This window comes from Mytilus californianus, unplaced genomic scaffold (genome assembly GCF_021869535.1).
Source record: "Mytilus californianus isolate M0D057914Y unplaced genomic scaffold, xbMytCali1.0.p SCAF_5, whole genome shotgun sequence".
Taxonomy (NCBI): Eukaryota; Metazoa; Mollusca; class Bivalvia; order Mytilida; family Mytilidae; genus Mytilus; species Mytilus californianus.
In genome coordinates, this window is record NW_026262701.1 from 31,682,710 (window position 1) to 31,707,379 (window position 24,670).

The window sequence follows — 24,670 nt, forward strand, 5'->3', positions numbered from 1 at the left end:
ACGAAAACTTATAAAAAAAAGTAAGAAACACACCTTAAGTTTTAACATTTGAAACCCACATAAGTTATTTTCTTCTGGTCACTTTGAAGTAAAACCTATGCATTTTAAACATTGATTCAAAGATCACCTCTCTAATACGGCCATTTTTCTCAGACTTTAAGGTTAATCTTTGTATATAGATTTGAAGACCGTACTGTGACCTATAATGGTTTACTTTTATAAATTTTGACTTGGATGGAGAGTTGTCTCATTGGCACTCATACCACATCTTCTTATATCTATTTACTGTAGCTAGTTTCATGAGTTGAACATGTAAAATGTGCTGTACTTTCTAGTCTGCAATACAATATGTCACTACTGATTTTTCTTTACAAAAATACCTTTTGGGAATAAATACTTATGCAATAACGCTGACTACTTATGCATACCTGTAGTTTACTTCTATACTACCTAAATAAAATAATCAACTGGTGTAGAAATCAAAATCATTTCTTATGTTGTTCTTTAGATATTTCTCACATATTCTTTACGGACAGTTTACTGAAGCAAAGGATCTTATTACGTTTGGGGGCTCAGCTTAACAAACAACCCTTTTCAATTTAAACAAAGACTATAGAAGATAGAGAGGAACTGTAAACAGTAAACCTGATATGCACTAAACGATCCACCAATAGGTCAACGTAGCCGAAATAGTCCTTCCTATTCTTTTAGTAGCTATTGCCCTTGAAATATGATTTTCACCATGTTTGTGTTCTGGGCAAAAAATCTAATAGATAGAGATAAACTGTAAACAGAAAAAAAGTATCAGCAATACAAAACCAAGAAAAAAGAGATTTTGAATCTGATTATATATACAAACAAGGAAAAAATTACAAATTCGATATAACACTAAACTGATTACATTTCCTTTTCCTTTTCAACCGAAAATATATATAATTTCAGTTGACGTTACGTGCCAGTAGGTCTGTTTTGATCAAATTGGCTTATCAATAAATAAATTTTGTTTCGTATAGATAGGATTTCCAATCGGTATTGTTTTGGCATTTAAAAAGTCTGAAACGTAATCCTTGTTGAAAGATTTTTTAAATGAGTGGTTATTTCTTATTAGAATAGTTAACTCTTTTATTTCAATGAATTAACATGATATGAAAACATGGAGTACAGAAGAAATAGATGAAAACAAAACACAACATGGACATGCAATGACACATTATTTTTTTATTGGAAACTAGTAACCTGAACGGAGTTGAAACAAGATGGCAATGTCTCATAAAAGAAGAAGGTATGAAGTGGCAACATTTTTTATCTGTTCAATGCGAAAAACTACGATATTATTATACTTCAAATAGCACCCTTCAGATATGCAAACAAACAGTACTTAGGATTTCAGTACCATATTTATAAATACTGATTGAAATATTTGGTTTAAACCTTTAAATTGCTTCCATTTATCAAAAGTGAAAATAACAAAAATACCGAACCCCAAGAAAAATTCAAAACGGAAAGTCCCTCATCGAATGGCAAAATGCAAAGTTCAAACACATCGAACGAATGGAAAACAACTGTCATATTCCGGACTTGGTACAGGCATTTCCTTGTGTAGAAAATGTTGGATTAAACATGGTTTTATAGCTAGCTAAACCTCTCACTTGTATGACAGTCGCATAAAATTCCATTATATTGACAACATTGTGTGAACAAAACAAACAGACATAATAGGTTAAAATGTCAAATATTGGGGTGCAGCAGTCAACATTGTGTTATAATCTTAATCACTATAAGAACAAACAACTATGTCAACAAAGAAAAATAAAACGGCATATAGACAAAGCACATAAGCAAATAAATGCAAACAAAGCATCAATTCCTTCCATATAGAGAGAACTGTGATTGTTGCAATATTTGTTTCATAAATTATGAAATTAAATCATGAAGTTAAATTAAGCAAAAATACATCCCAATTGAGGTCGCGAACTTGCAAAGTGTGCTTGGCATGAATAACCAAAATCAAATCAGATGCAATATATATTATATTTTTGTTCATTCGGTTTTATCAGTTTTAACCCGTTCTAGTAGAGTTTGTATTTTCAAATGTTCACTGAAAATACATCATTTATCGTAATGCGCATTTGGAGCAGACAAGTCAGGAATATGACAGTTGTTTTCCATTCGTTTGATGTGTTTGAGCTTTAAGTTTTGCCGTTTGATAAGGGACTTTCTGTTTTGAATTTTTCTTGGAGTTCGGTTTTTTAGTTATTTTACTTTTTGTACCACTCAAAAACATTATTTCATTTGGATCGATACCACTGTTGGTAGACTATAAATATCCGAGTGTATCTCCAGCCCAACAGCTCATTTCTATGGTAGTGGCATCACAATGTTGCGATTGATTTCATGGAATTTAAAAAAATAATAGTCATTGAATCATTGGTATTGTTTTTTTCTTCAAATTATTGTACCTAATTCATTGACAACCCTAATTTCTTGTCCAGCTTTTGCTATACGTTTGGCCCTTTTGCCATATGTTAGGGGTATGTTTTTTTTTTTTGCTTTTTTTTTCAATTTATACATATTTTCGTCAAAATCGTCCTTGAAGACACTCATTTGTCAAAAGGCGCATCTAGCCTGAAAAATTGAAACCAAATAGAAATTAGGAGATGTGGTATGATTGCCATGAAACACCTACCAGATTTCAAATGGGGCGGATGTAGGCAATTATAATCCAGCGTAATCCTACAATAATGAGACACTTATATCGTATAGTCAGCTACAAAAGCCCCAACATGACAAAATGTAAAGCAAATCAAACGAGAAAATAAATGTCCTAATTTCATAATAAATAAACGTACCATACGCTACAAATGTATTATTTTTGGATGATATTCTACACATTTTGTTAAAAATTAGCCCGAAAATAAAACAAGCTACACCGACGAACAGATGATAAGTTTGATGGAGTTTCTCATTGGCAACATATTTGTTGAATTTAGAGGTAGATTTTTCCAGCAGGTTTTCGGCATCCTATGGGAACCAACTGTTTCATCTTTCTTGCTGGCCGACCTTTTCTTATTTTCATATGAGTCGGAGTTAAGACAATAATAAAAAAAGAATATATAAAGATGCTAGATTATCTAATTTCACATACAGGTATATTGATGATTTTCTTTCCATTAACAATCCTTTTTTGCCAAACAAACTTTTTTGATTGGGTCCCATTAATATATCCTGCTGAACAAGAGATTAAAGAAACCACAGATATAGCTTCATCAGCATCAATTCTAGACATTTACCTCAAATTTGACAACAGTGGTCGTCTCAGTACCAGAATCTATGACAAACGAGACGATTTAAATTCTGAAATTCTAAATTTTCCACACTTTAGCAGCAATATACCAACTTCACCCGCGTTTGAGGAATACATTTCTCAACTAAAACGATATCCAAGAGCTTCCTCTGCTACTCAGACTTTGTAAAACGACATCGGTGTGTGAGCAAACAATTAGTGAGCTAGGGTTTTGTTTCAGAACGTCTTGTCCTTTTTTTCCAAAAGTTCATCGGAAATAACAAGTCCTAATAGATAAATATTCAGTGTCTACTTCACAAATAATACAAGATGGTCTTGAGTTATAGATTCTAGGTGCTGAAGTTGTGTATCTTTTTGTTTTACTTTAGTTTCCCCGTTATTTGTCTTCGTGCTATTATGTTTCGTTTGGTTGTATTACTTTGACGTGACATGCTATTTAAGCATCCCGCTTTCGTGTTTTTAACTTTGGGCATTCCAGGTGTAGATGGATCCTGATGTGCGATGATTCCGACACAAAGGGTTTTTACAGTGTCGTTTCTATTTTGTTTACCCTTGTGTTTATATTTACTTAACTTTTATTTTATCAAGAAGGTGTATACTATGTACGGTATGTACTATAAATGACATGTACTGTCAAAGGCAATTTATTTGTTGTTGACGTCATTAAAATTTACTATCTACTACACCGTTTTTGTTGTCGTCTTTGTTAGATTAATTTGTATGTTTGTTTGAATTGTTTAGTCAGTTGTGTTGTAAGTCTATGACAAAGTTTGGGATGCTGGATCCCAATATTGTCACATAAACCTGTTGTGTCTGTTTTGGTTGCTTACCAAATTTTGTCAATATAACGGAAATATAAACAAATGTCATACAAATGTGATGTTTATTTATCTATAAAACCAGGTTTAACCTATCATTTTCTTCGGAAAACCCCTGTAAAAAGTCAGGAATATGGCATTTTTTTTTCACTAGTTCCGCTGATTGATAGCGTTTGATTTTGTCAGTTTTTATGGACCCCTTATTTGAATTTGCCTTGGAGTTCAGTATTTTTGTTAAACTTTTTTATGACATAACAATTTATCAAAAACCAATATGACAGACAAGAACAAACGAAAACCACTGATTCGGGTGCTCCTTATTTGAGACAGGCACATAAAGAATTGTGGTGGAGTTAAGGTTGTTTGTGATAATTAAACCCTCCCTTAACCTTGGATAGTAATGTAACAGCACAACATAATATTTTAAAAATCATGTAGTTCTCAAAGTATTGACTACTAAGATGGTGAATTATTTTGCATATCTATCAGAAATTATTTACTTGTTATAAAAAAAACGTATATCGATCAAAATTCTTTTGTTATCAAGTTTTCTCACCTAATAAAATTGAGAATGGAAATGGGGAATGTGTCAAAGAGACAACAACCCGACCAAAGAGCAGAAAACAGCCCAAGGCCACCAAAGGGTCTTCAACACAGCGGGAAAATCCCGCACCCGGAGGCGGGCTTCAGTTGGCCACTAAACAAAAATGTGTACTAGTTCAATGAAAATGGACGTCACAATAAACTCCAAAACATATAAAGGAAGAAAAATTAAAACACATACAAGACTAACAAAGGCCAGAGGCTCCTGACTTGGGACAGGCGCAAAATTGCGGCGGGGTTTAACATGTTCTGTGAGATCTCAACCTTCCCCCTATACCGCTAGCCAATGTAGAATTAATAAACACACAGCAATACGCACAGTAAAACGCAGTTTAAAAGAAGTCTGAGTCCAATGTCAGAATAGGTAACAAAAGAAATTAAGCAAAATGACAATGATACATAAATTAACAAAGGACTAATAGCAGTTACCGACATGCCAGCTCCAGACCTCAATTAAACTGATTGAAAGATTATGTCTTCGTGATATGAAAATCAAGCACAATCCCTCCCGTTAGGGGTTTAGTATCATACCATCATAAAATATATTAGAAGAACATAACCCGTATCATGCCAACAACTGGCTTTGGAATAAATGTGTTTATTTCCGATGCAAAGACCCTATGAGTGAATCAATATTAATACCAAAATATGCCATCTTTAATGACCTGACAACATTATCGTAACTATATCCCTTCTGAATAAGTCTGTTTAAAGGTTTGGTTAGCTTTTGAGGTGAATGTCGACATAATTGTGCTTTGTATAGAATATTACCATAAAAGATTGGATGTGTAATACCTGAACGTATAAGATGTCTGTATGTTAATTTATATTTACGAATGATATCCTTGTACCGATGATAAATGAATAATTTAGTAAATGTTTTGACTAGTTGTGATATCGAAAACCCTGGTGTAATAATTTTTTAGTAATACAGAGATTTCTTTCGTTAAAATCAAATACGTTGTTACATAAACGAACGAATCGAACAAGTTGATATATATAAACACCATAAGATGGTGACAAGGGAGCGTCACCATCTAAAAATGGATAATTAACTATAGGAAATGAAAAATCACCTCTTTTATCATAAATTTTGGTATTAAGCTTCCCGTTAAAGATATAGATATCACGTTAACATTTATACAATATACATCTGCACCATGAACAATTTATAAGCTTGCCATCTTATTCTGGTCATTTAAGTTTCATAGCTCTAACAACAATCTATGTCTATACAATTATGAACTCGTTATGTGTTTGTGTATCTTTGTCGGTTAATAATCATTGGTTGAGCTGTAGATACTTTTTGGAGTACAACGTTGTTAGATGTCAGTCTTATTGCCTCCTATGTTTTATTTATTTTCTTCACTTATATAATAAATATGTTTACAGTAACAAAATAGACATCGAATCATTACTGTTATTACGTCAGAGAAAAGAGGAGTTAAAAAAACTGCCAATTCCAGCCGACCAAAACATATCATTTAAGAAATATGAAGTTACCGTGACCAAAACTATGACAAAGACCAAAAAAGATATCGAAAGAGTATCAAAGTATGCTTCAGATATCTTAGAAGAACTCAAGAATGTAAGAGAACTGGTGAAATTTTGCAGCGTCAAAATTGGTGAACAACTTCAAGAACTAATGAAAAACTACCTTATAAAAAGTACGTATGCATTTTATTCTACAACACATGTACAGCCATACAATTTATAATAATAATTACACAACAAGACTACAATGTGTTGAACATCAAATGTTTGCAAGGTGCATAATTGAAACGGAGTTGAAGAAGAGAGGCGGAAGATACTAATTGAAATAACAAGCGCCTTTATTGATTTAACTTTATCAAGAACGTTTAAACCTAAACATTTGATCATTTGAAAGCTAAAGACGTAGGAGACCTAACACATAACGAGTTATATGACCAAAAGATACCTAAATAATAGCTAATGTCATCTAAGGTCAACAGTCAAACATGTTTTATCAACGAAAAATTTAAGAAAAATTTGTTAAAATTTATATCAATACCGAAGCTCTTACTACTTGGTTGATGGCGTACTAGCAGTCCACCAGTAGTGCTAACGACCCAGTGCTAGTATATGAAAATAACACTTTATAATTTCGTTCTATGTCTTTTCTGGATTTACCGACAACCGGAACGCTCAAATCGAAAAGGGATATTTAAAAACACATGAGGAACACTGGCTCCGTCTTGTTCAAAATCGAAAAACAGCAAAAGCTAAAGACTGAGCAACAAGTATCCCACCGAAAAAAAAACCGGGTGCGCCGGTAGGGTAAGCACATCCTGATCTAATGAATGGCACGATTCGTGTTGTTCATGCAAATAAAAATTTCGTGATGTCACATTCGAGGAAAAGAGATAAATAGGTTTATAAGTTATAATTTAATAGACACTAATAAAAATCGCCTTTTTATTAAATCAAATATGAATGATGCAGTTATGAAACTTAATCATAATTGTACATCTTATTAAAAGTAATCAATACGTCAATCAAACTTAAACAAATATAAAGGAAATCTCGCTCTTGTTTATATAACATACCACTTTTATTATATTTCTACAAGTGAGTTGACTAGAGATATTATCAAATATAGAGAGGAGTCTCAGCAATTAAGCAAATGATTATCCCTGATGTTGAAAGATTTTGAGTTATATCAGTATATATAGCCTTTTTCTGTAATTAGCAGTTGAATCATCTGCCCAAGATTTTACCGAAGAAAAGACACTTACTAGGTAATGTCATTTACATATTTCTGCAAAAATTATTGCAAATAATAGTCAATGTTGGTTGACCCATATAATGAGAGTAACATATCAGCGAAAGTAGTAAAACAAATCAAATCGAATACTTTACAAGCAACACAGGGATTCGGTATATCAAAATCGAGTATGGTACAAGCAACATACGGATCCGGTATATCAGCATTAAATCACCCCAAACCAATATGTGAATCAATAGACAACTTTTGAGTTCGATGCATTTCCGTCAAAAACTTTGGTTTTAGTGAACATCATTCGTGCGTTTAGGGGCATCGTCACTTCCGTTCCCATGTTGAGCGAGTGGTTGGAAAACTATGATGCAATATTGCACGAATTATTCGGCAAATTAAATTCTCATAATTGACAATCAGCACTGCTATCATTAGGGAATTGTGATTAAGTACCTACGGAACAAACATTTTTTCTATTTTATCCTGCACAATGACGATCACTAAGACGCTTGATGAACGTTAATAGTGCAGGAATACAGGCGATCCCCTTTATCTGGTAAATGACGTCATAAAGGCGCGCATAATTGACGAGTTTTTTCCGGTGAAGGACAAACTCAAAAGTGGTCTATTCAATAGAGACAATTTCAAATCTGATACAAATATTCAATATTTGCAACAACCATCGTTTACCGTGATCAGTAGAAAAAAAATACAGGACTCCAAGGCATATTCAAATGGAGGAAGTCCATAAAAACTGACAAAATCAAACGCTATCAACAGAACAAGTACAAAGACAACTACCATATTCCTGACTTTGTACGGGAATTTTCTTAACTGCTAAGTATAGAAATAGAAACAAACCTGGGTATTTATAAGCATTGTTTAAATATTACCTTGTATTACTAAATGTTAAAACGGATTAAAGATACCAAGCTTTTGATTAAAAAACGCTAGAGCGGCGGTTCGTCCAACAGACTAATCAGCGTTCCTCGAATAAAGAAAGTTGGAAGGCAAAATAAATTACGAAACTTAAAAAACTATTCGATTTCGTGTCAAGAAATTATGACATTAAAACTCCTATTCCATTGATTTATGTGAATAACAGAAGCATCTAGTCTATAATAAGCATTACTGTGTTCATGCTAGTCTAAGTGTAATTTTGTTTTATTTTCAATATTCTTTCCTTTTTCAATCTTTCCTCTGTATTAAGCAAGAGTTTGTTTGTCGTTTTTCTCGAATTTGAATTATTTAAAGGGAATGACCGCGAAGTCATAAACAACGCTTTTCAAATCAATATGCAGAAAGATTTTTGATATCATTATATGTGACTATTCATGTCAAATATGTATATTTATAATTTAATGTTTGATTGTTTTCCAACATTAAGTTCAATGATATGTAATGATAAACACCGGACTTTTTGTTTTAATTAGTAAAACTACAATGTAAGACGTATTTTTTCGTATCATTATATTTATGTTGAAATTTAAGTTTTGGTTTGTATCTACTGAATAACACTACATGTATATCAATTATCGAATTTACTCTATCAAGTCAAGGAATTTGGCGATTATTTTTCACTTGTTCAATTGGCTGATAGTATTTGATTTGTCATTTTTCATGGGCTTCCGCTTTTTAAATTTGCCTTTAAATTCAGTATTATTGTTATACTTGTTTACTATATGGATACATTAATATTAATTGTTAAATGTATTTCTAATTGTCGAATTTCTGTCATCTATAAACCAATTTTGAGAATAGTTTATCACTACCTTCACAAAGCTTCCTCAATTTCTTAATTTTTAAAGTATACAGACTTTTAATTTAAATATTCCTGCGTGTCATATACTTATAGTATCAACAGCAGTTAAGGATGTAGTTAGGTGAAGTTAAAAAAAAACTAGAATTTTAGATTGACACTATAAGTCAGAAGAACATTAGTAAAGGAACAAAATAAGCTAAAAAATATTGATAGGTTATGGAACTCCTTTTTGCGATATTTGATTTTTTTTTTAAATGGCGGGAAAAGACTTACTCGGACCTTTACCTTATATTTAGCATTGACATTATGTGTGTCTCAAATCGTAAGAAAAAAATCTAGAATCTGCATAAATTTTGGTAATGCCCTTTTTATGAGCTATTGAAATTTTCTATGAAAAGAAAAAGAGTGGGTGATGTGGGGTAAACTATTTTACCCTGTATCAAAGGATAAAATCAAAGAAGTCCGAACATCTGAAAAAATTCATATACCTGACCAGAGTACATCCTTATAAGGAAAATCTTAACCACTAAAGAGAAAAATCAATGTATTACCACTAATGGAATATTTTAGACGTGGAAACGGAACAAAACTATTAATTCTCAGTATACATTTCAAATAAAAAGCACCTCTTTTAAATTTCTCCAAGCGATTCCTAGAACAACAATAGGCCATTGACTGTTATATTCCTGATTTGTAATTTGATCCTACATCATTTCCAATTGATATGACATTTTTTTTTTTTTTTAATTAACTATGAATCTCCATATATTAGTTTACAATTTGACATTACCTTTTATCTTTACAGTTTGTTTTCGTGTATTCATATTTTAATTATCTGTAAATTGGACTACACCTTTTGAATTTTATCGTTTTATTGATCCCATTTGATTTCAATGTTTCTAATATCCTTCTCCAAAATCTTTCATCAGGAGATCTCACGTGAAGATTAAAAGACATGTCATCTGGCTTTCACACAACGTCACTACGAGGTTGATTCTTACGTTTTGTAAATGACATACCAACACTCTGCAAACTTCATTTAATTTTGCAATAATATTAAACGGTGCCATTTTAACTGCACCTGTTGCACATTTCGAGAATGAAAATCTCTTTATAGATGCTTAAGGGCAAAATATTAAAAACCCCAAACGTTTAGCAGCAAATTTAACAGAAAACCGCAAAAATACAGCTTGTAACAGTCAGCCAATTTATCACTGAAGATTTAAAGAGCAATCATATCAATTGCTTGAGGGGCTGTAGACGATGTAGCTTAGAAAACATTAAAAGAAGCATCCATAAAAGATACTATGAGGCTTACCATTTAGATGCTTTACGTGGGTATCGTGTACATTAGACGCGTCAGTTGCACTAGAATCAAACCAGTTTGATGGCAAAGTCAATGCAAAGTAAAAGCATTAAAAACAAAAAGATGTCCTTTATCGGACTAAAAACATGCACCTATAGCTACATCGACTGCAGGTTAATTTTGAGCCTTGGCTAATAATCTTTTGCGCAAAATATTGGCATTCAAAAGAAAATTGTATCTAATGTTTCTGTTATGAGTTGTCTCATATTGTCACAAAAAGAAGCAGTCTATGAATTGAATATTTGAATTAAAAGTTGTATCATTGTTATACATTTAGTTAAAATAATTTAAGGTATGTTACGGTTGCCACCGTAACATATCTTAAATTATTATTGAGTGGTGTAATTTTCAACTTTCCTAAGTTTTAGTTGTTAATTAATGTTATAAACGTAATTTTTTGGTATCAAAAAAATTCAAATGTTTCACATTCGGTCATCGGTGTTGATCACTATCTCAAGGTCAACGAACAAAAATGAGTACAAAGATGTCAATATATTTATTAACAAAAAAGAACCTACACTTTTCTTTTCTAACTCGTCTCTTTTTTCCGTTCCAATGACGATGTTGATATATTAGAGAGATTTACTATTCCAACAACGCTACATCCTGAAACAATTGCAGTTTTTGGATGAGTCCGTGTTGAGTCGTTTAGTTTTCTATGTATTGTTTTGAGAACTTATTTGTCTTCTCGTAGTTTTTCGTTTAATGCTATGGCATTGTCTCTTTCTCTTCAACTTATGAGTTTTAAATGCTCACCTTGTTATCTTCCGTCTACTTTATACGCGACCTAAGAATTAACTACTAGTATAAGAAACACATTAAAAAGAGTGAAAAGATATCAAGGGTATAATAAAAGAATCATAAGTCCAGCACAACAGGCAAACCATGGCCAAAACGAGAAAACGACAAAAATGCATACCACAATGAAAAACATTACACAGAAAACTAAAGATTGCATACACGAACCAGTCATTATCTAAGGGTGAATTCAGTGTTCCCATGGTGCACTGGAATGGTAAGTAGATACACTAGTGGTACCCGTCGTGTTGTTTGTTGCAAGAAAGAAAAAAATAACACGATGAAACGTCACATTCGGTAATATTACAACTGTGGGGAAGAGAACTTCCATGCGGTTACAACAAGTTGAATAGAACCGTGATCATCTGTGACATATATGAACAATAATGGGCAACCAAATCATAATGTCGTCATTTGGAGGTCTTGATGTAATAGCTTTCGTGTAACTTTCTATTTATAGCAATCAGTAGAGGAAATGCAGCCCTGGTATATATTACCAACATTCAACTTGTATTAACCTATTCAAGATCTCTTTTGTTGTCACTCGTACCAAATTTTCATCCAAACCAGTAAAATTTTCGAAAGGAAAACCATTTAGAGCCATTATTACAATGGCTTCCAAATAAGGAATAACTTTTAAGCAAGGAACCATAATAAGAAATGCAGCCCTGCAATATCATATCAACATTTACCTTTGATTTAACTGTTCAAGATCTTCCTCCTCGTACCGATTTTTCATTCAACCAAATCATGATGGTGTCCGTAAAACTTTCTAATGGATGAACTCAACTTTACTATTTTGAATCCTTAAAGTTATAGCTTCCATGGAATTCATAGCCGTTTATCAAGAAAATCATGATAGGAAGCGCAGTCCTGATATATCCTAACACAATTTTACATTGCTTTAACTAGTCAGGATCATTTTCCTGGTCGCCGTACCGACGATTTGTACACTTACAAATCTTAAACACTTGCGAATCAGGGCAATATTTTTGTTCTAAAATAGCTCATGCGTGGGTATTATAGCAAGTCTATCTTACATGTAACAGAACAGTTGAGTTGAAAGAGAATTTATGACGTCGTAAGTCTGCGTCATTGACGTTGTTTAGGAATATTGCTATTAACAGATTACCTTGATAACCGCTGGTCTTTCAAACTCTATGATGTTTCTCGGCCTTCGATTAGATTATAGCCGAGAAACTTTCTCTCTTATACTATAACTTCCCAAGGGGTTCTCAGTCAGGACGTATTTGAGATCTTTCGATTACAACGAGAACGATCTCAATCAAATTACTATCATTGTCATTGACCATAACATGTCTTGGTTCCGAAAAAACAGAACTTGTTGACATAAAATTTTGATAACATGAATTAGGAAACTAAAACAATGGCCCCACATGGGGACAATGAAGTATTTTGCAGTGTGTGGTAAAAACGAAAGGTGTAAGATGTATAAGTATATAAATATATATCGGATGCATAGATACTGCATAATTAGGGACACTAATTCCGAGAATCATAGTTAATTGGCTCTTGCATATTTCGTTTGCTTATAGATTTCTAACAGCAATAAGAAAACTTTCAATATTGAGATTTTTCCATTTGTATTATTTGTTTTCCCCTCTTGAATCATTTAGAATTTTGTATATCCTGTGTCTTAACATAATTCAATGGTACAATACCGCAGAAGAGGACGTTCAGTGGTTTTCTTATATTATATGATCCAATTCACTCCGCTTTCGTAACGATATTTATGGTGCAAGAAAGTAGCCACTTGTTAAAATATGTGTCAATAACTGAACCATTTACAAAATAAATCGGCTTTTTAATGTATTGTAAAGCAATGGTCTTTTCACAAATCATTCAAGAAACTAATAATAGCGCATTTCAAGCGGAAAACTTTGAAAAGTAAAAAATGAATTATTCTTGAAAAAAAATATTATTCAAATAATTGCAAGACATACTAAACAGATTTTAAGTAAGGGTTCATATCAACGATAATTCCGTTCAATTTGAAATGCAATATCGACCTTGTCAAAGGCTAAGGATTTTTTTTCCATACTTTTATATAACAATTACAACCTAATAGGAAAGATATTGACATGAAAGCATTAGAACAAGTCAATATTTTGCAAGGACTTGCAAAACAACAGCAAGAACTGATGGAGTTCATAGCGAAAACAGAGGATCTGGTTATAAAGATAGAAAAGAATGCAGATTTGTCCCTATCAGATATACATGGTGTTAAAGGTCAGATGAAGCAATGGTGTGATGGTTTGGAGACATTGGAAGAAAAGGAAAGAAAAAGGAGAAAAGAACAGGAAGAAGTAGAACGAAAGAAAATGGAAAAAGAAGAAGCAGAACGCCTGACAAAAGAAGAGGAAGATCGGAAAAAACGAGAACAGGAAGAGGCTGAGAAACGAAAAGCACAACAAGAAGAACGGGAAGCTGAGGAGAAACGACGAAAACAAGAGGAAGAAAAGAAAAAGAGGGATTGGAAAAACTGGCCACCTTTCATGTAATTTTTATGATTTATATGTTATTCTTCCATTACCTCTTTCTGATATTTCTAGCATACTGAAGTTAATGTTATACACACATAGTAGGATATAATGGTATTACTAGGTAGGATATAACATGAGTACTAGTAGAATATAAAGAAAACTGTCAGTTTTCATAAATGATCCTATGACTTTCTTTTTATATAAGACACATGAAGTTATTTGTGCTTTATTACTACCTTCAACCAATTATATATGGAACATTTGATCTAACGAATGATACCAGAAGAATACTACGAGGATCTCTCACTAGTAGAACAGGGATGTAATAACAAGACTTTTGACAACAAACTATAAACCTCTGAATCAGTTGAAATTTTATAGCTAAACTCATCGTCAACATAGAGGTCGGAAACTTTATCATTCTTTAGGACATATATAGAATGAGATGTTTTGAGGGATATGTCCACATAAATCCTCCTTAATAAGTATTTTTATTTTATAAAGGAAACACTCTGAATTATGCAAAGGAATTATGTACTTATTAAGATTAGTGTTTGCGATGCTGAGCGCTCGGGATTACAGTAATGATATCGCATTAATACACGATTTGTTTTCATGTTCATTCGTGAATTGTTATTTAAAACTACACGTTGTGTTTAATTTTATGTAATACCTGTGAACATATTTGGTAATACAATTTTTATATAGCATTTCACATTACACATTGACGTCAATATCAATCCCATGATTTCCCTTAAAGTTTTATATTGATCAAGGGTTCATATTGTTTATGATATAGAATCTCAGTAGACTGTACGAATCCTTTCTAAATAAATCTATGCAACCCGTGACTGATAAAGATCTTGTGTGATTCTATAGTCATAAAATCGATATGGGTGTGATAAGGATATGCATATCATCATTATTTTCATATAGCATCGCATTTGTAGTAGATTTATTGTACAATATTTTTATTATTTACTAAATGTATGACTTACGATAAAAACTTTGTTATTTTAAACACCCGATTTTATTTCCAAATTTCATCCATTTATTTAGATATTACAATACAACTCAAAACAAATTCCGACAAGATATCTGCTGCGTTATATTTACACTGCCTGATGGAACTAAAGATGGTGATTTTGTCTGTAAAAGCTCTGACGGCGACGACGATCTAGACAAATGTTTGGAAACCAATGACGAGCAAGTTATATCCCCTTTAATCACAATAAAAGCAAAGATAGACAAAAAGACATTAGAGGTATAATTAATCCGTTTAACTATTTGTACGAGATGATTTACATGTTATGCAACTTTAATATGTAATTTAACTCTAGGCTAAATAATTCGTTTCATAATCCTAGCAAACTACACAACCTTTATCATTACCCGGCGTAATAATTTCAGTATCACTCATGCCATTGGGCACCTTGGATAAGAAATGATTATTTCATGATTGAAATTCCCTACACGAACATGACGAAAAAATTGCAAAATATCAAGGTTCCATATCGCTGTTCTTCGTTGCATCGTATCAAAGTGATGCCTCCAGCACAGAACAAAATATCATACCAAACTCAAGTTGATAACAAATCCCATAGCATGCGTATTATTGGTATTATTTGCTAGCTGTTGATCACGCTACATCACTCGGTGCATTTAACAGCACAGCTGAGGGTAATGTTAAACTGAATTCAATAAAGGGAAAAGGAATTTAACAAATAGTATTTTGTAGTCCAACAATAACAAAAACATAGAAAGGAATCCATTCAGACAACCCAGGTGGCACATGGGGATTCATTGGTTGACTTGATACGACAATATGAAGGAAAACAATGTGATATAATAATCTCTATAAAAACTCGTCAAATGGAGGAATTCTGGATGTACATAAAGAAATAGTTCTTCCAGGAATAATTACACCATACCTGTAAAATTATAAGAACATACACCTCAAGCACAGAAAAACGTTTTTCATTTTTCACAGCAACTACTTATGCATCATTGTAATTTCGTGACGACCTGCTAACATCGGTTTAAGTGGAATACGTTGCTTCGTGTGAATTTCTGATTTGTAGAACACAGCTGTGTCTAACCTCAACAAATAAGAGAAAACTACAGCAGACAAGAAAATCTTACAAATACCGTCTGACAATTTATGCAAAACAATTTTGACGCACAAACTGGTCGAAAGAGTGAAAATGAAGTATTTGCATAAGAGACATATCCTTAGATCATCCTATTGAAGATTAATCTACTTCTAATTACATCGTTGACCAATATTTCCATTTTTCTACACTTAAGTCTAACAAATCCTTTATAGAATTACCCACACCATTGTATACAAGGCCGTACGTTATAAATTGTATAAATACTTCTCCTTTTTCACATAAACGTTGAACGTTGTACTTGCCCTTTAAACAAGGTTATTAACATTTAATTGTTGAATTTGGAATTAATGTGTTAATGTATACATGTAACGTGTTCACTGTTTCAAAATAATTATACCATTAATTATTGAAATACTAACTGAAATATATTATATCTCTATATATTTAAGTTGTCAATGCGGGTATATGTATAAATAATTCTCCCTTTTCACATGAACGTTATACTTGCCCTTGAAACCAGGTTGTTAACATTTATTTGTTGAATTTCGAGTTAATGTGTTATTTTATACATGTAGCGTGTGCACTGTTTCATAATAATTATACCATTATTGAAATACTAACTGAAATTATTATATCTCTATATATTCAAGTTACCAATGCGGGTATATGTGCCAATTGTATCGCACACTGAAAGTCTTCTGCCTACACTGAAGTTCTCAATTAAAGGTCAGAAATGGAGATCTGGAAAATCTCTTCCAGAAATTCAGCTACCTAAAGTGACAGTAAGTGAATGAAGACATTGACTACATGATGGTGTAAGAATATCAAACAATAAAATAAAGTATTTTCACAACTTCAACTAAATTAAGACTCGACAAATAAAGGCAACAGTAGTATACCGCTCTTCAAAAGTCAATAATCGATTGAGAGAAAACAAATCCAGGTTTCAAACTAAAACCGAGGGAAACGCATCAACTATAAGCGGAAAACAAAAGAACAACAGAAACACTGAAGTGCAGCAAAAACAAACGCCAACATGCATAGAAACGAACTATTTGATAACATCTGCAATATTCCTGACTTGGTACAGGACATTTTAAGACAAATGGTGGGTTGAACCTGGTTTTAAGGCTAGCAAAACCAAACAAACAAACAAAGCCAAACAAAGTTTTAATTAGAACCGTTTCTGAAATATGTTTACTCATAATGATCATTAACCTTGTTCTAATGTCTAAATATGTTAAATATATTGTCACTGTCGTTAGTTCATATTGGTCCAATTGACAAACAGATGTTTGTGGATTGCAAATTCTCTTACTTGCTGTAAAATATTGAAATATCAGGGGTTTTTTTTTACCGCCTAGGTCGTCTCGTGCTGAATTTGATGGTTTGATGTCCTGTGTGGTTAATTAAAAGAACTTGCATTTTTTTATGTATTTGAATCATTGTCATAATTTATAAAAGATATTTTCTTTTAAATAATATATCTTTAACGGTTTTTCTGAGAACAGGGACTGGTGTCATACATAACCTAACGAATTCAATATAAGGTACACTATTTTAGATAAGAAGTACTTTGAGCTAAAAGGTATTTTAACAACTAAAATTTATTTTTTAAAGTAAGGAGATAGATTTTAGTTTCTACAATGACTATTAACATAAAGTTATTTTTTGCACAGAATACGTATAAAGGATGTATGTGATAAATGTCAATTATGCAGGATTGATTTTATTTTACATTAATTTTCATCTATCGTTTCGAAAGGTTGATCCATTGTTTAATACATCAACCGTCCTTTTTAACATCGCTCTGCAGAATAAAACAGATTGTGGTTTTTTTTTCAATTAAACCAAATAAGCATAAAAGATTAGCAAAAAGCAGTTTCCTTCGTGTAAAGTAACTTGTTAGTATATGCATTATGTAAATCAGTGTCTTTCCCAGATTAATAAAAAATTGGGCCATCCGTTTCGTTTCGGGGTACTATATAAACCTAGTTTAATCATCTCAACCGCCCCTTAGTTGGATTATTTTTGCAACATCACATTTTTTGGGTTTTTCCAATTATCCAAAATGCTCGGTTAAACAGGGACAAGACTTTCTAAAATCAACATATACAGTATCCAATAAATAAATTATATCTGTATTTTGCCGTAAAAAACTTTTTTTTTTCGTATTTAACTAGGGTATTTCCTTTATTGGAATAGAACTGCCATTTAATCAATTGGAGAATGTTCAGTGTGTTGCTGTTGCTAGACACAAATGACATGAAACCGAAGTCAATGCTGGAGGAAAGATTTATGAACCAGAAGTTGACAGGAATATCAAAATCAAGTTTCCACAGAAAGCGTTTGCTGGAAAGACTATTGTTGCCACTAAAGTATTTATTGGGAGAACATAACATATCTGACATAGAGGGAAAAGGTATCAAGGGGACATTCAAATCTCATAAGTTGAAAAAAAAATGACAACGCCATGGCAAAAAAAGGAAAATGACGATAAGACGAACAAGTCCACAAAATACTACATAGAAAACTAAAGATTGAGCAACACGAACCCCACCAAAACACGGGGTTGAACTCAGGTGCTCCGAAAGGATAGGCAAATTCTACTCTACATTTAGCAAGCACCCTTCGTTAGCCATCATTGATTACACAAAATAGAAAGGAGAACAATGCTGTTGATATTGTAAATATTAATTGAATCTTGGCATACAAAGTAATTTATTTGGTAAGGTATTGGATATAACATAGCCGGTACATAATTGTTTGTTTGAGAAGAAACACATCATAGCTGTGAAAATGAAAATATTTTTTGTTGTTATTGAAGGAAATTGTAAAAAACTAGATAAATCACTGTGGCGACAAATGTGTGTACAAGTTATTTACAAAACAAGGTTTTGTCTGTCTTGCCAATCTAAACACGTTTGAAATAGAGACCAAATCCTCCCTTCTTTATATTCGAAAGTCAACATAAATTACTCTTTGGCATTAATAAAAAGTGATAGAATATACCATGGGGGCAATCCACAGATGATAAGTCCAAAAAAACACCATCGCCAAGAAATTATTAATCATTACACATAAACTAAGCATTTCGCAATGCGCCCCAGGATAAACCGGGGTCAACTCATGTGCTACGGAAGGGCTTGGCAAAAATGGGGGTTTATGAGTTTTTTTTTTTACAACTCACTCATTGTCTTTCATTTAAGTTCCCTAAAAGCGTTGCATAAATATTTTGATCGCTCCTAAGACAAATTTATTTGATTGATATTATAACGCATTCAATAAGATGTCCCACAACATTTGATTTTTTAAATTAACTGCTATGTATGTTTTTGAAGATAATCAAATGCAAGAATCAAACAACAATATAAACAATATCGTATTTGTTGATATATATGTATATATATATATATATATATATATATATATATATATTCCGACTCTTCAAAATTCAAGATTCTATCCTAAATTAAGGTAAATTATATGGCCTTCCAAATACCGTTTCGATTCCAAAACAACGTTCAAACCTATGATTGTGTTGGATAAAAACCGCAATTTTTATACGTGTGCATGCAAAACAAATTTCTTGGTAGAGGGGTCTAAATACAGCACAAACAACATTTACCAAAAGACCAAAAAAGTGAAAAAGTATATTTAAACAAAACGCATTTGACTAACAGGTCGAACAACGGATGTTCTTAAACCCTGCTGACTGCCATCATGGCCATTGGCGATTGTCAAATAAACGGATCACAAGATGTAACAAAATGGATCTTTATTATTAATTTAATACCAAACGGAAAACAATAAACTTGCAAAAAAGATGGTATACCGCAAACATGAGGTGCAAACATTTGTACACCATATCCGGATTTCGACAATTAATGTCTCTTCAGTGATGTTAGGAATCGAAACGGTATTTGGAAGGCCATATATATATATCAACTGTTTAACGTGCTATTGTTACTTTTATATATATATATCAACTGTTTAACGTGCTATTGTAAGTAAGTATTCAAAGATAAGTTTAACATCAAGTTTGGTTAGTAAACTTATTTGAAATAAAGTGATTGTTTTATTTTAAAGGCAGTACCATGGACTCAAAACGACTTAAAAAATGCATCAAAGAAACACAAAGAGCTGCAAAATATCAAAACCGCTGGTTCTTATATAGATATATCATGTGAAAATACAACAAAGGAAGATTCTGAATTAGGGATGTATGATTTTGGATGGGTTGGTTAGTGTTATTATATATTTAACATGTTTAAGAGACCAAAGGAATATACAAACTCATAAGTCGAAAACAAACTGACAATGCCATGGCAAAAAATGAAAAACGACCAAAAGACAAATAACAGTAAATGAAACACAACATAGCAAAATAAAGATTGAGCAAAACAAATCCCACCAAAAACCAGGAGTGTTCTCATGTGCTCTGAAAGGGTAAGCAGATCCTGCTCCACTACTGGCACCCATTGTGTTGCTCATATAAGTACAAACCCCGTGACAGGTCTTATTCGGTAGGTCATATTCGAGGAAAAGAGGACAGAATTTTGGTTACAACAACTGGAACATATCTATCGTCATCTGTGAAACAGATATTCCATAACGGTCAACCAACTCGTTTGGAAAGGATGATTTCAACTTCACCACTTGAAATTCTTGGTTAAAAGACTTCCTTGTAAGCAGTGTCCCTCTATAAAGGAAATCATAATATGAAATGCAAGCTCGGGAATATCGTATCAACTGAGAGATATATACTCCATATGCAGGCGCTGCTGGAATGTTGCTACATAGAAACGGTTCACAAATGGGAAGCTGAAATTATCTCTTTTGTCGAAAAGTTTTATGATCATCATCAGTAGCATCAGCATCATCGTCGTCGTCGTCGTCGTACACAAACATACACCGGGGGCGTTGTATCTTTTTATGTAAAAATAAAAATACAGGTGTTCATATATAAAAATATGTATCTTTGAATATTTTAGTTGACAAAAATTTACAAAAGAATCAGTCTGTTAACCAAGAGACCCTTAACAGATGTAGCAGATGGGTCGTTAACAACTTAAACCCTGATGAAACTGCGTTACCATTACATGATGTCTTTGATATTGCTTTTGTGGAGGAGCTGAAGGTAAGAAAAGTTTGATGCAAAACGTATTAAGTTCGACATCTTGAATTATTGAGATTACTTGATTTAAGAATTTTCAACATCGGATAAACACTCTTATTCAATATGAATTAATCATTAATTGTCGGAGTCAAAAAATTTAATTGCAAATCTAAGTTATCATTACTGAGCGCTACATGCAACTAAATGTGAATTTCAGGAAATAATACTAAACTTTTAAGATGTTAAAGTTCAATGCAGTATATTTTTTTGTTTTCTGATAAATAATGTTTTTTTTTGCAGTCGAACGAGACAGAAGGTGACAAAAACCGATTGATTCTTCGTCATTTGTTTGATTCTGATTCAGATAGTGATTTTGATAAATTTGTTGAAGGATTAAAATTATCCCAACCGAATGTGGCGAAAAGGATAAACTGTGTTAAAAATCAGGTATTGCTCTCCAGGAAAACAGACTACACTGACGCCGATGGAAATTTTGCCAGTGATTTTGATCCAGGTATGTAGTTCAAAATATTCTCATTTTAAGAGAAAATAAGATATGTTGAATATTGGTCGTTTACATTCTATAAAATGCAGATGGTATTTTAGAAGCATTTTGAAATGTTTATATTATATTATATTAGGTTTGATTACAATATGTTTTTTTAATTTTTAATATCTAATTCCATACAGTTCATTGTACACTGATGAATGGGAAAATGTTAAAATATGAAAATTCCACAATATCAAATTAGTTTCTGCTTTCAATGATTGAGCTTCCATTTGAAACCCAAGGGTGTATTTATAACTGAGTAAGGTATGAGCCTTATGATCAAAAGAAATACAATTACTTACATACATAACCCACATGTTGAATCTTCTAATTCATAATTATTTTAACAAAATAAATTAATAATAAAATGTACGTACGCTCCGCTCGGAAGTTAGTATTAATCATTCTAATGCTTTGTGTAATTAAACAACGTCTCAAACAGAAACTTACAAGAAGTATTTGCATTCTTTTTATGTTTCTGATAAACGTTTTTGTAAAGATATAATTTTTCATATTTCTTTTTATTGAAGTTAGTGTATGATTCCTGTTTTTTTCAGTATTCAACTGTATCGATACGTCCGTCTCCCTAACAATTATGTATGTTTATCGTTTAAATGCTAAACAAACAAACGAACGTTTACTGATAAATTGTGCTTTATACAATATAATATAAATTTATTCATTTTGAACGTCATTTTAGTTTTAATTGATAAAACTGTCAATATATTACAAATTGTACATGATCTTTTTCAATAGATTTTGAAAAGAAGGAAGGTACTATTCGTGTTGTCTCAAAATTGACAGGAAAGAGTTGGGAGGTTGCACCAATAGAAGCATCTGAAGAATATCCAAAAGCAAGATTCTTGAAACTTCCATCAGGAAATAATAAATATCAGTAAGTGTATGAAAAGCAATACACAAATTTTTAAAACAAAGATAATACTACACATGTGAAAGAAGTCAACAGTCAAATGTTTTGTCTTTCGTTTCGTTAGTCTTAATGATAGAGTTTAATCATATCTCATCTTATTTATGTTTTGTTTTAATAGGCGAAAGATATCAAAGGGACAATCAAAATTCATGTCAAAAACAACCCGACAACATCATGAGAAAAATCGAAAAACGACAAAAAAACAAAAAAACAAAAAAACAAAAAAACAAACATCTTTCTGCATAACACTATATAAAGAGCTAATGACTGAGCAACATGAACCTCAACAAAACTTTATTGTATACGGTGTTTCCTTTATTCCAAGTTTGGTTAAATATGTGCGTTAATTTTTCACTCCAAACTTTAATTCATTTTGAGAGAAGACAGCATCTTTATAGCGGAACGTGAAGTTAAGGGTTAATGTTAGCTCTATCTTTTTGAATAGTTCGTGTATATATTCTGCATCATATGAATAAATGAACAAATCGGCAATAGGAAGCACAGTTTTTTCCAATAGGAATATCAAAAATCTGTGGAAAATAAAGTCTTCTAAATATTAAAATATACGTTTTAAATAAAACAAATCAAGCATCTTGCTAATTTCAGGGATGAATAACAAGGGAATTGTTTTGTTTTTTAATCAGAATGTATTTTACAAGGCACGATATATCACTTCTTAACACGAGTTATTTGTAAAGCATTTAGAAAAATAAAAACCACAGTTATAATGAAAGGGGGAATGTGAAATAAGACGCCTTTGTTTCCTTTTTTCCTTAGAGTTCTGGGTTTAGTCGTTCCTGATGAAATGTCAGAGGCAGATATTTGCAAAGCAGCTGAAATACTTGAAGGATTGAATTGCGTCACTAACGTTTCAATAATATGTCGTCAAAAGCATACGAATCCCCATGATGTCATTATTGAATGTGTTAACTCTGAAAATGTATCCACCACAATGCAGCACTTGGATTCTATTGGTTATAATGATGGACCGCCAGAGAGTTCAGAGTTTGGTGTTGTTGATGGAGAAGAGATCGAAATAAAGTTTGAATCAAATCTTTATTTAGAGCGTCTGAAACATTCACCGCTGAAGATTAAATTTTATAAGCATCTCCCACCGAAAAGGTATTCTGAACATCTACAGGTTGCTGAAAAGGCAGAGCAAGGAGAAGACAACAAATATCATGGATATCTTAAGTACAGCGTATCTCCAGGTCGTTTGTCCTTACCAAGAACAGGGTCACTTATTGTGTACGTTCCAAAGGTATGAAACTCAGTGTTTATGATTAAGGCTTAACGCATGCATGTCGGTGCTTTAGAAAACAAAATTATTGCAATTCGTACTCAAATCTATAGAAATTATTGCCGTTACTTTCGTAAATTCACGCATAATTACATGTCACAAGCTGATGGATTCAGTTTGGTCACAAATCTGTTAATATAATGTCGCAAATTGTCAGTATAACTATGTTCCAACCGGTGCTGAAGACTGTGTTTAATTTGCATTAGTGTGCAAGTTCTGTTCTGTGTTGATGACCTCACTGTGAATTCGAGATAAAGAATAGCAATTAAAGCTTTGTTCCGTTGCTTAGCTTTTGTTAAGTACGTATATGAATTTTGTGTAAAGGATATAATACCTCATTGCACGCACATATATATTTACATTTATTGTATTTTTCTATTCGCTTTCGTTGCTATGTTTGTTAATGCAGTGTTAAAACACTTTGCCTTTCGGACCGTGTTTATTATAGATACAACCGTTTTTGCTTGGACTGTTTTCATAAAGTAACTTTGATGTATTTAATATCTATTTTTGTTTGATAGCCTTTGGAAGATATAATTGGAAACTTTCCATATACACTTGATGTACAAGGTATGTAAATGGTTTTTAAATACTTCCAATATTTGTTCATTTTATATGACATATACACTCCAGGAAAATCAGAAAACTACAACAGTTTGAAACTAGGCTACTTATCTATACGTTGATAAAAATTTCATATTTTTAGCTCACCTGACCTGAAAGGTCAAGTGAGCTTTTCTCATCACTTTGCGTCCGTCGTCCGT

At 32.3% G+C, this 24,670-nt stretch overlaps 2 protein-coding genes across 5 annotated transcripts in view; both read left to right on the forward strand.

Annotated features, from left to right (window-relative positions):
• Positions 1-24,670, forward strand: part of LOC127700210 (uncharacterized) — a 289,648-nt gene that overhangs the window by 259,609 nt on the left and 5,369 nt on the right. Inside the window, exons 8-13 of one of the 3 annotated variants that reach the window (XM_052203624.1) lie at positions 20,096-20,249; positions 21,001-21,146; positions 21,426-21,639; positions 22,432-22,570; positions 23,384-23,867; positions 24,428-24,476. In XM_052203624.1, the coding sequence (XP_052059584.1) occupies positions 20,096-20,249; positions 21,001-21,146; positions 21,426-21,639; positions 22,432-22,570; positions 23,384-23,867; positions 24,428-24,476 (1,186 nt within the window). The remainder of the gene's footprint in view (positions 1-20,095; positions 20,250-21,000; positions 21,147-21,425; positions 21,640-22,431; positions 22,571-23,383; positions 23,868-24,427; positions 24,477-24,670) is intronic. The other 2 variants (XM_052203623.1, XM_052203621.1) reach the window with 2 other exon arrangements.
• On the forward strand, positions 1,060-18,424 carry LOC127700217 (uncharacterized). Of its 2 annotated transcripts, none has more exons than XM_052203640.1 (7): positions 1,060-1,282; positions 6,118-6,392; positions 7,436-7,484; positions 13,478-13,906; positions 14,952-15,156; positions 16,657-16,788; positions 18,190-18,424. In XM_052203640.1, the coding sequence occupies exons 1-7, from the start codon at positions 1,257-1,259 to the stop codon at positions 18,268-18,270; spliced, it is 1,197 nt and encodes a 398-aa protein (XP_052059600.1). In that variant the 5' UTR covers positions 1,060-1,256; the 3' UTR covers positions 18,271-18,424. The 2 variants fall into 2 exon arrangements, with proteins under 2 accessions (XP_052059600.1, XP_052059601.1); XM_052203641.1 differs by having other exon boundaries at positions 7,439-7,484.

Excerpts from the sequence above, each read along its gene's own strand:
- LOC127700217 (XM_052203640.1), top strand. The coding sequence starts at position 1,257 with ATGGCAATGTCTCATAAAAGAAGAAG. Across the intron at positions 15,157-16,656 it reads TAGACAAAAAGACATTAGAG|TTACCAATGCGGGTATATGT; the intron begins GTATAATTAATC and ends TATATATTCAAG. Across the intron at positions 16,789-18,189 it reads TTCAGCTACCTAAAGTGACA|GGTATTTCCTTTATTGGAAT; the intron begins GTAAGTGAATGA and ends GTATTTAACTAG.